The sequence below is a fragment of the Cinclus cinclus genome, chromosome 6 (assembly GCF_963662255.1).
Source record: "Cinclus cinclus chromosome 6, bCinCin1.1, whole genome shotgun sequence".
Classification (NCBI taxonomy): Eukaryota; Metazoa; Chordata; class Aves; order Passeriformes; family Cinclidae; genus Cinclus; species Cinclus cinclus.
This window is the reverse complement of record NC_085051.1, coordinates 39,229,089-39,241,499: the sequence shown is the minus strand read 5'-3', so window position 1 is coordinate 39,241,499 and position 12,411 is coordinate 39,229,089. Positions and strand designations below refer to the sequence as shown.

General features: G+C 39.9%; 1 protein-coding gene across 1 annotated transcript; it reads right to left on the bottom strand.

Annotated features, from left to right (window-relative positions):
- Positions 1-1,965: 1,965 nt before the first annotated feature.
- Positions 1,966-11,789, bottom strand: PNN (pinin, desmosome associated protein). Its single transcript, XM_062495057.1, has 9 exons — positions 11,657-11,789; positions 11,302-11,373; positions 10,553-10,621; positions 9,367-9,439; positions 9,189-9,283; positions 7,269-7,350; positions 5,496-5,651; positions 5,275-5,413; positions 1,966-4,239 (listed from the first exon to the last, which is right to left on the bottom strand). Exons 1-9 carry the CDS (start codon positions 11,767-11,769, stop codon positions 2,951-2,953), a joined length of 2,088 nt encoding a protein of 695 aa, XP_062351041.1. The 5' UTR covers positions 11,770-11,789; the 3' UTR covers positions 1,966-2,950.
- Positions 11,790-12,411: the final 622 nt, after the last annotated feature.

The following is a 12,411-nucleotide window of genomic DNA, read 5'->3' as shown; positions in this document are numbered from 1 at the left end:
TTTATCCAAAGTCATATTTCAGTTTATATTCAGTGCACAATCTGTGTAACATCTACTCTGACAAGAACTCCAAGTGGAATCTTGTGGAAAAATCACATTCGTGGAGAATTTCAGCTTATCTGTGCATCAGGACTGAAGAAAAAAACCAGCAAGTAATAGAACAGAGTCAGTGCATAGTATAAAGGTTCTAAAAAAAACCAAACCACCAACTGCCTTCTTAAATTGTACTTAAAGTTAGAACGGACCATGTGATTGAAACACTCAGACATAGAGCATACATGGTATATTCCCTACTCACATAAAGCAACCCTACTTTATTCTTAGAAAAGGCAAAAACTATTGTTCCTTTGTCCACTTTGAGTGAAAAGAAAATAAGTAATTTTTCCTTCCATCTCCATTCACCATTGTGGGGATGGGATAAGGAAATGTTTCAACCATTTCCTACCCCTATCCTATGTGCACTGAAAGCTCAGAAAATACGAACTATTCCATCAAATTTAATCTTGAAGTTGTCAGCTATTTTCACGGTCTCTCGCCTATCCACATCTCTGATACTGTTGTAGTATAAGAGGAGGGGATCTTGAAGGAAATTGTAACAATTACTAGAAATACTACTGCTTTATGGTGCTAAAACGCTACCATCTTACTCTATTTCTGTAGTGGAATATTGGTTGGAACATTTAGCTTTTAGAAAACTTCAGTTATCACACACTGAAGTTCATGTTACACTGAGCTGCTTAGATGTTGGAATGCTAACAATTAACGGTGCTGCTTAATAGTGGTAGTAAGTCTCTTGTAACAAACATTAAACTATCAGTTACATCACCTGCTTTGTATGCAGCAACAAAGCTCCTATATTTTCAGTCAAAAAATGAATTGCTGCCATGAATATAACCTGAAACAGCATCATCACTCCAGTCCTTAGTTCTGCCACATACCCACCATCCTGTTGTTTTCATAAACCTTGTTAACATGTTGCTCTGAAACAGTGGTCAGTAGATTTGCTTGCTGACTCCACTACCAGCCATTTAAACCTGTGCAGTAAATGTACTACAGCAGTTAAACACACAAGCTCAAAGTAAGAAACGTTAAAATTATTCAATGTTACAAAATACGTGTAATTAATTAAAAAAACTAAAATGGCTTCCAAAGATAATTTGAAACCTGAAATTAGTCAAAACATGTAGACCAGTAACATTTACTCATTTGTTCAGTATTAAGTGCTTTTTTGGTAGAACATTTTTTAACATCTTCAATAAGGCATTTGAACTTTTGTTTGTCCTTCAAAAAGGACAGCACATTAAACCACAACATTGCCTGAAGGGAAGGAAACGTTGGAAGCTGACAAGAATAAAAATTACACTGTTGTAGAGGCAGATAGGATACTGAAGCAGCAAATGGACTTTGTTTTCCCACTGCCTATTTGTGCTGCACTCCATCCCTTACTATACACATTTCTTGAAGTCATGACCTTCAGCATTTCGCAACACATAAATCTGTCACTACATTTGAGTTCAGACGAAAACTGACACACTCCAAGCTAGAAGTTGGCAACTACCTTCCAGAAAAATCGGGTGTATATAGCATTTCGTACACTACACCAAGCTTACGTGTCCTTCCATACTGAAACCTTTCTAGGATTTCCTGGTCTGTGGTTTGGCATATCAAATAACACAATTCTCTTCCTGCCAAGACAGCATGGATTATAGCTCTACAGTTTCATACTTGGTTAATAGACAATTAAAGCCTTTAAGGATCCACCTGCAATTACAAATCATACTTTAATGCAGAATGACTAAAGTAATACACCTGTTAATAGAAAAGATCATAGGCATTGAGAAAATAAGTAGTCTACAAAGCCACATTTATTTGCACATGTACAGAACAAAGCAACGGATGTTATTGTTTTCCATACAAAATTATATAAAAACAGTATTCACCTTCATAGATAACACTATACCACCTTAAGTTTTATTAAATACACTCAGAAAGCATTCTTGCACGCACACAACATTAGTATTAGGTAGTCCCAGGTAACTCCAACACTGCAATGTAATTATTCATAGTGGTATGAAGGGATCAAAAATTAGTCTGTAACTAAAACAAAAAGAATCCTGGTTGAGAAGCAAACTGAAGTCTTGCTTCCACTGGCCACCAAAACAAGGATCATCAGTGAACAGATGAACTATATCTAGAACATAGATGTAAATACTACCAAAGCACCTGCAGAAGGCAGGTAAGTAAGAGTGGTTTTCCAGACTGACTTGAGCTACTTTGGCCAGTATTAACATTTCCATTTAATCACTGCTTGCCTATGGATAGGAAATTTTTATAAAACTGGAGGATAGACAGAATTGACTAAGCTTGCAGTTACAGAGGAAAACAAAAAGTATAGATACAAATAATTAGTCTGCCTTCCTACCCAGCACTGAGAGATTACTTGCTTTACTAGGCCTTAAAATTCCCATTCTTGCAAGGAATAGAAGGGAAAGGCAAATTTCTGTATTTCCTGCAATATGGCCTTCCTACATATAATCTAAAAAGGGGAATTTAATTGTCAACAGGACATCTCAAACAATTTATTTAAAATGCACATTTATTTCTACAAAAAAAAGTGTATGTTACAGAAGAAATGATCACATCTACTTTAAAGATTTGCCTATTAAAATATACAGAGGATCTTAATGACTACAGGATATTTTAAAAAAAAGATGCAAAGGAGTGTTAATCTTTTATTTTTACATTTTCAGGAACTTCACATAATTTTGGTAAGTAACCTTTTACAAAATTATGTAAAAAGAATGTCTGGTAAACAGTCTGCATTTTTCCAAAAGATTTTTTTACAGCATGCAACTCTTAAGGCAGCCTTCTCTTCCTCCTTACAAGGAATCCTTGCACTCAAATAATCTTCTGCTGCAAAGATTAGGCTAAGGAAGCTTGGTCTCTTCTGTTAACGCCTTTTGTCTTTCCTGTCTGATTTACGGTCTCTTTCACTCCGTGAAGTTCTCTTGCCTGACCGACTACTTTCTGATATAGATCTCTTTCTGTCAGACCTCGAACTTTTATCCTTTGAGCTTTTGGTATCTCTACTGCCACCACCTTTTGAGGACTTGTGACTTCTATCTACCCCCGAAGCATCCCTTCGCTTCCTGTCCGTGCTCCTTCTGCGTTTTCTATCCCTGTTATGCCCTCTGCCTCGGCTTCGACTTCTGCTTTCACTGCTGCTAGAGCTACTGCTGCTGCTGTCCCTGCTCGTACTCCCACTTGTAGTGCTGCTGCTGGTGGAACTGCTCCGACTGGTACTGCTGCCAGTACTGGAACTACTCGCACTGGTAGTACTGCTTGAAGTGCTACTGCTACTACTGCTGCTGCTACGGTTATGACCAGTTTTGTTCCCTGCCCTACCCCTGCTTCTACTCCTAGTCTTACTCTTACTTTCTGCACTCAATGTCTGGTTCTGCTCTGCCTGGGCTTCTACCACCTTTACAGACACCACAGCATTTTCATCCTTGTCTGTCTGGGGCTCTGTATCCTGAGTGGACTGAGACAACTGAGGTGACTGTTCTAGTGGCACAGACTGTGGCTGAGATAGAGCCTCAGCCACTGATTCTGTCTGAGCTTCAGATGTTTTCTCCTGTGTTTCTTCAAGTTCAGCTTTATTTTCTGTTTTGATACCTTTCTCCTTCTGGGGAGAAGGCACATTACACACTTTTTCTGCCTGAGCATCACACTCTGTTTCTGGTTCTATTTCTTTGCTATTTTCATTTTCTACAGGTTCTACACTATCTGCCTCATGCATTTCAGCCACATCCTGCTCATTATCCACTGGCTGAATGTTTTCACTTTCCTCTTTTACAACTGTGACCTCCTCATGCTGACCATCCTGTTGCTTGTCATTCTCCCTCACCTCAGTAGGCTCTTCTACTTTCATTTCCACATCATGTCTCTGCTCATCCTCTTCCTGTTCTTTTTCTGCATCGCTATGCCCTGAACCTGAACCTATTTTTCCCTTTTCCTCCCCTACCTCTTCCATTTCTACATCATTGTGCTGATTACCTGTCTCCATCTCTTCCACCTGCTGAGCCACCTTACCCTCTTCCTGCTCCTTGTTCTGTTCTTCCTTCTTTTCTTCATTCTGCACCTCCTGATGTTCTTTTTCCTTCATAGATTGTCTTCTGGGCCTGGCCTCCATTTTGTTAATCTGCTCTGCAAATTCATTTCTCCTGCTTTCAAAGAGTGCTAGGGAATAAATGCATAAATAATAGTTAAGATAATCTAAGACACTGAACTCTGCTTACCCTTTAACTACGAGCTAGTAAGTTATCAAATTGTTCAACTTATAAATACTGCAACCTTATTCATTCTGAAGTAGCAAGCAATTCATACGTAATGAAAAAGACTGCTAGGTACCTTAAGAAAACAAATCAAAGGGGAGAGTAAGATCAGCTAAGTATTAGAACAGTAAAGCCCTAAATTCTAAGCTAACAAAAACTTTCTGACTTCATTAAAATCAAACCAACAAACAGTATATAAAAATAATACCTTAATTTCCTGGTATTTATCTGTTAAGGTTATACTTCCTAAGGTAAGCAAAAGACTGTAAAAGTAAGCAAAAAGCTATCTAGGTATTACGAAAGCTTAATTACTGTGGGCTATCCGGACAAGTGAGCTGCCTTCTCTTACCCCCAACACCACAAAATGAAGAAAAGCTCCCAAGAAAAAAGCAAACCAATATATTCTTAGTTTAATAAAAAAGTAACAGGTAGACTACCATCAATTGGAGCATTTTAAATTGTTTTCCAAAAGAAAAATATAGTCATCCTGTGAAACAGAAATAAACATACATTGAGGTAAAAAAAAAAAAAAAAAAAAAAATCACCATAAAATTTTAATGCAATGTTTAAGAAAATACTTCTCAAATGCTCTGTAGACACCTGCAGTTCCTTGGGTCTTCACGGAATCTACTTTTTCAAAAATGAAGTTGCTGCACTTGGATACATCTGGGTACTAAAGCTAATATAAAGGACTGTTTTAAACACATACCTCTGGAATTATGCATATGCATCTTTTGACTTCTTGTAAGAGAATCAAGTCCCATTCAATATAAAAATAAGTCACTGAAAGAATAATGTCCACTTATGATAAACACCCGTGTAAGAATGTAGCTTTTCCTAAGCATGAAATTCATGTATTTAAGTAGAGACTTAAAAGAAACTTGCATGGCAAACAAAGGGAGGTGAGAACAAGGACCTTTGTATCACGAAGACCACTTACCATTCATCTTTTTCTGTGACTCTTCCATCAGCTTCTGCGTAGCAGGACACATTCTGCCAGGTATGTAGAATAAATGAGGTTTTGTCTTTGTTCTTATGTACTTAATTATCTTAGCATTGTGTTCATTCCATTCTTCTTGCTGAGAAATGAAAGAAAATAAACCTGAGAGACACAAGAATAGTTTAAACAAGAGAAAGACCAAGAACAAAACAAAAACTCACCAACTGAGCAAGCTCAACCTTTTGCTCCAATAACCGCAGCTCTGTCTGTTTAGCACGTCTTTCCTCAAACAGTTCTCGCCTCTCATTTTCAACTTGCTTTCTCTCTTCCTCTGCTTGCACTTCAAGTTTTTGTTCAATTTCTTGTCGTCTCTTTTGCTAAAATAAATTAAATACCATCTTATTTTTTTTTTCTACATCAAGAGAAAGGGTTCTAGTTTGACCTACTTAAAATTTTTCAATTATTTACACCATTAAATGCATTCCTAAAAACACATTAGGAAATACCTCCTAAACTACAGCTAATGGAAGAAAAGAGTGTCACTACGTGCTGGCACCTAATTTTTTGTTGGTTTATCTATATAGTTATGGGACCCTATGAATTTCTGTGTGCTTTACAATCTTTCAGTTTGGACTTAAATTTTCAATATAAGCTTCAACAAGTTGGGTTTTTTTCCCCAATGGCAGAAAAATAAAAGGAATGTAGTTCAGGTATCAGGGAGATCAGGTAAATTTCCCACTTGGGAGAGAGTAAAGTCAACTCCTCCAGAAACAAATGAAGGACTGCAGACTAGCATTTGTAACTAACTAAAAATTAAGATTGTGAACACTTCCAGTACATTAATTGCTAATTATATACATTACTATCATCCAGGAATGCTGTTTATATGCCCTAGACTGCCATGTGCTCCGATTGCACAATAATTGTCAATAAAAAAATAGAATTTACTCCATGGACAACAAAATAGCTGTGACATAAAACTCCTCAGGCCTTGACTTTGATTTACAGCAAGTGTATATGTATGAACAAAAAATGATCTCCATATGGATTCACAGAAAAATTTTGCAAAGAGCAGTAACTCCTCAAAGTCTCTCTGTGCAAACACATACTGCTGTAAATTAGACAGGGACTCCATGTTTCCAGACCATCTTGATAAATAGCTTTTTGTTCTAATGCAAGAAGGTAAAAGTGAACTTTGGTCTTATATGCCACATGACAAGTTAAGTAAACCACCCAAATACTGAATCTGAAAGTAATCAATACCAGCACTGTCAGTCAACTCTGCTGACACTATACAGAAAATGTTTTATGTTTAAATCTTTCTATTTGCTTCAACTGGACTGCTGAAATTCGAACTTTCAAACACTGTTTATAATCTAAAGGTTATTAGTGTTAACTGAGTAACACATTTAGTGCAGCAATAAACAAACACTGCAGCCTTCACAAATTAAAAGGGCATACTAGGAATAAAGTTACCAACATCCCATATACAAGATTTTTAATCACTAAGCTATGCAAAGCGTTTGCTTCAGTACAATCACACATGTATTTACTAAAATCTGAAATTCTGGTTATCTTTACTGGAACAGGAAAGCTATTTTTATACAGATAACATAACCAAGCATAGATTTCTGTATACTTGGGTAAAATTTAAACATCTGAAACACACCAGGGTAGGCACTGCTTCAGCAATACCTATTATTTCCAGAAATAGCCTATGACCTCTTAGATAGTTACCTGATTAAATTCCATTTAGCACTGTGTTTTTGTTTCCACAAATGTCAGAAATAGGGTTAGAAAGTCATAGTAAGAACTCCTTTCCTGCTTCTCACCCTCATTCCCCTGCATTAAGACAAAGAAAAACCTACATGCACTCTCACCAACTTGCTGCATCTGTAACCTACACTGTAGGGAACTTTCATTCTTACTTCAAATAACTTAACAATGTGATTTTGCTTTATTATTTACAATGTGATAGAATTTAAAGTAAGTACCCTCTCAGTAGCAATAGCAACTGTGGACTCCTGTTTAAATTTCTGAAGAGTGCCCATCAACAAGCCAAATATACGTCGATTCCTGAAAAAAAACAAACCCACAACAAAATGAAAATTGAGATTCAGTTCAAATACTAAGATTTTTATTTGTATAGATAATCAGAGAAACATTCCATCTCAAACATACTTATTTTTAAAGGCTCAGTAGTACCCAAGGCCATCAGCAAGAGATGACATATGGACTGTGCCAACAGTCCAGGATATAATTTGCAGTGACATATCATTTTGCTTACAAGTAAGACACAGAACAGCTAGCACTGGAAAAACTGGAACCCTGCACATTTTTCATTTGAAAATAATAACACTAAGGAAGTATTTTTAAAAAACTTAAAGCAAAGAGTACTGAAGAAAAAAAGATACAAATAAATACAGTGTGAACTATCAACAAGGGAGCAAACTGGGTTTTCTAAAAAGCATACACTCCACTCTCCACAATCTGCTTAGACTATTACAGTTGCCCAACAAAGAGACACTGCACTGTGGGATGAAACCAGAATTGCTCTCATCCAATTAGGCGTTGTTTTGAGAAAAATAAGTAAAATTCTTCAACAAATTCCCTTCTTCTGAGCAAGAACTAGTTTCTTGACTTTCACCTTCAATTGCTTTTCATTCAATCCCAAATTAAGTCTTTACAGCATGATGCAGACTCTTTACTTGCCTTGAACCTTTACCTGATTAAGTGAGAAAGGAAATGCTACTGTCTCCCCTAAGTATCATTCTATTACAGTGGCACAAACCTCACACGGAAAGATAGAAGTACATTAAACAGTAGAAGGAGGAACAGATAAAAAATTGAAAGCCAGAGATCACTGAAAGCGCCTTTGTTTATGACTGACATCCCAGTAGACACTGAGCAAAATCAGGAGTACAGTGGATATTGTCCTCTTAAAGAACCTCCTTCCACCACAATTCATAGAGACTAATACGGGTTTTCTCATCTCCCTAGAGACTACTGAATGGTAAAGCAGTAAAACTACAATTCTAAGGGAACAAGCTTTTAGTGCCTGAAGATCTAGGAAGTTCAGTAAGAATATGGGAAGTCTCCCTGTGAGGGAAGCAATTGGAACCTAGTAATGGAAGCAAAAGCAGACATTAAGTTATAACTAAAAGAAGCAAGCAAAGTGCCAGTTGATCTGTGGGACTTATCAGAGAAGCTTTAGTTCCTTATTCCAGTTCTAATTCTTCTGTTTATTTGAGGTATAGTTATTATTGCACCAGGTGACTTCCAGTTTGAAGTGCAATCTCAAGAGGTTGAATACAGTTGCAAATTTGATTTTCCAATACCTCTTACCAACAGAGCTGCATTTTGGTTAAGAGTTTTTACAGACCTGAGAAAAATAAAATACAGGAGAAAGGAGATATACATAGAAGGAATCTAAAAAGAAGCAGGTGAAACAAAGGACTGCACACACAGTAAGAAGTCAAAGTAGTATGAGAAAAAGAAATGTGATAGAACTACTTAATTTTAAAAAAGAGGCAGAGGGAGTGAGGAACCATACCCAAACCCCTCCTTCAACCAATAAATGATGAGCCAAGAGAGCTGCAATAATCCAAGACATTAAGCAACCAATGAAGCTACAGATACCTGTCTTAAACAACGTTAAAAGAGCATTAGCAAACCTGTTCCTGTAGGTGGCCTGAAAAGTAGAATCCATGTCAGTTATGTGAACAATGCACATGTTGCTGCTTGTGAATTATTTTCAGAGAATGCTTTTCAAATTAGACTTTATACCATAATGGTAGCTCTTCAACGTAATCTTTGATACACAACCGCTTGTGTGCAATACCTTTTAAATCTAAAGCTACTTCTATGGTAGAACTCAGAAATATCACATCAGTGTAAAAGAGATTTTCCCATACCTTTGTTTTCCTTTCTCATCCATATTTTGATCTTGTATAAGGTCTCGACGTGTTCGCTCTTTGGAGGTAGCAACAACAGAAGATGGCAACGCTGGCTACAACAGAGAAAAACAAACTACTTTGTTCATCATGTTGCAGGAAGGTTTCTTCTTGCACAGCACTATTTACTATATATTACCTTTTTAATATCATCATCCTCTGCGTCGCTTTCTTGGCGTGATTCTCTTCTTGTCCGACGTTCTCCACCCAGCCTGAGGAAGAAAGACAGTGGTTGTTAGAGAACACGTATTTAGGAGAGAATCTTTTCCAGCATGAGAAAAATAAAAGCATGTCTAGTCAGAAGAACCAACACTTTGCTAAAAATCTCCCCATTGTTCCAAAAAAAACAGTAAGTAATATTTTACAGACAGAATGTACTGTTGGTGAAAATCAGTGAGGCAGAACAGTTTAAATTTTAATACAACTTGCAGAGTAATAAAACCAGAAGAATCTGCAAATACCGTACCAAGCATCTAAAAATACATTTGGAATGCATTCTTTTAAATGTCTGTGCTTTTCCAGAACCTCTAAAATGAATACTGGTATAAAGGCATCACTATACAGATTTAAATGCATTGACATGGAAAGGTTGGTACAATTTCTTAAATGGGAAAGGCTATTTAAATAAGTTATCTACCAAATACCTATGGGATAGAGGAAGAGGGCTTACTGCTTCAGATATGGATGAACTAAGGCTTTAACAAAGAACAGCTTAAAACAAATAATTTAAATAAAGTAAATCCTAAAATAAAGAACTGAAGTTATTTTCAACCTTCATTTTCAGCTTTGTGGCATAGCACTTTCCTGTTTCCCAGCTTCATTTTCTGCTAACTCAGAAATTCCACAGCAAGCTTTGCTTTGGTCAAGAACTACCACTGCACATTAAGTGCCCACAGCACTTAAGCTCACTATTATCAATGCAAATCTGATAGATTTGAAAGCTCAACACCCAAGTCCGTTGTCACATTGCCTGTATTCAATTTATGAAACAGGAGGTCCCAGTCATAATTTGAGTTTGCTTTAAACAAATATCACTACTAAGAAGATTATAACATAGCAGATTATATGCCAAATAAAACCAGAAAATTCCAAGTATCTTCATATTGCTGTATCTTTATATTATTGATTCCATCTTTATGTTGCTCTAAGGTATGAAAAAGACTTCACCACAGTGATTTGATATCACCCAAATTATTCCCAACAAGCCTTGAATAAGTAATCTCCAAAGAAGACAGTGAAAGTCACCAGTTATTACCAGGTTTTAGTTCATTGTTACAAATTCTCATTTAGCAAAGCAAGTTGGCTCCATCAGTTTTTGCACTCACCTACTGGATGCACCTTCAAGATCCCTCTGTTTGGCTGGGGGTCCTCCTCCACTGTCCGAGAATCCACGCCTGAGAAGAAAACACTAGTAGTCTTAGAACAAGTTAGGTTAATCCCTGGACCACCTCAAATCTGCACAATTGAACTATAATTTGGCTTAATGGTCATAACATGAATTTTACTCAGCTCTATCACCATTTATTGTTAATAATGGAGGGACATGTTCACATTTCTTGTGAACCATCTAATTTAATTATGAATTTCTATACTTATTTAACTGAGGAGCTACAGAGAACAAGCATCCCATTGTGTTCAAATAATCTTATCTGCAGTAATTTTCAGGATGTGGTTTTATCCACATGTACTTTAACGTCCTTCCTGGAGCACCTACCAATTTTTTTTTATCACTAAGAGACTGATATTGAATGATTCCAAAGATAAGGTCCCAGCCACCACACACCTCCCTTCTTTTTGACATTTCCCCTTATTTTTCAGTTTAACAGCTGAGAAAGTCGGGAAAAGCCACCCATTTAAACTTGTCTCAACTCACAATAAAAAGGCGCTTTAAAATTAACCCCCAAAACCCTGTAGGGCAGCCCTGGTGCTCATTCAAACAGCACCGAGGCAAGCGAGGAACACACCACACCCCGCGCAACGGCACGAACCACTGCCAGAGAAAGGATGGATGGATGGATGGATGGATGGATGGATGGATGGATGGAACTCCACCGCCTGCTCTCCGCCTCCTTACCTTAGTAATAAGCTTCCACGCCCTCTACCTCCACCGGGGCCTGTGAGGGCTAAAAGCCTGTTTTGAGGGGGCCTGAAAAAGATGGTAGGCGCTGTTAGTCGTGCCTGCCAGGGACCCCGGGAGCTGCTGCCCTCCCGGCCCAACGAGCCCGAGGCCGTTCCGTCCTGTGCTCGGCGGCCGCGACCCCCGCCAAGGGCAGAGCTCCCCCATCGCCCGCGGAGCGGGCACGGCCCGCACAGGGACGCGGGCACCCGCGGCCGGCTCCGCGCCGCCCGCCCCGCAGGCCCGACGCGCGCCCCCCTCCGCTCGGTCCTGCCTCGTGAGACAGTGGCGAGCCTGGCGCTCCCCGCCTCACCTCACATCATTGGGGTCCCGGCCCGTGAGCTTGCGGATATTCTCGTCTACGTGCTTGAGACTTTCCTTGGCTTTCTCCAGCTGCTCCTGCAGCGCGCGCACCGCTACCGCCATGCCGCCCGCCGCGCGGCCTGGCCGGGCCCCGCGCAATGCAGCGCTGGGAAACAGGGGGAGCAGGCCCCGCCTACTTCGGCGGCCGCGGGCCGGGACGGCGCAGCCAATCGCACCCCGGCGGCCCCCTCGGAACCGCCAATCATCGGGCAAGAGATGAAAGGGCACGCCCCCCAGGGTGGCTCGCTAAAAGCGCTCACCAATGACAGAGCCCAGAGGCAGACTGGCATCCCGGCCACCCAACTAGCGGAAGGCTCTGCTTGCAAGCTCGGCGAATCAATGAAAGGGGTTGCCGGAGTGACATGACACAGAGCTAATAAGAACTCAAGACACCCTGTAGCCCAATCAGAAAACCACTTCGAGGCCGCTTGTTCCCACCCACCTGGGACATATCCTGCTTTCTCACTCTCAATGGGGCCGACGAGCCAGCACGCTCGGGCGAGAGCCAATCGCCACTGCGCTACCAGAGGCGGCTGTGCCTGGTGAGCCAATAGACGGGGGCGTTACTTGACCCTGGCTGGGGGGGTGGCCTGACGCGTGCTGGGGCTGCTCCTGCCCTCACATCCCGCCCGGAGCGGCGTGGCAGGCCCGCTCCGTACTGCGCCTTGGGCGTGGCGCCCGGGAAGATGCCGAGGCTTTAAAGCA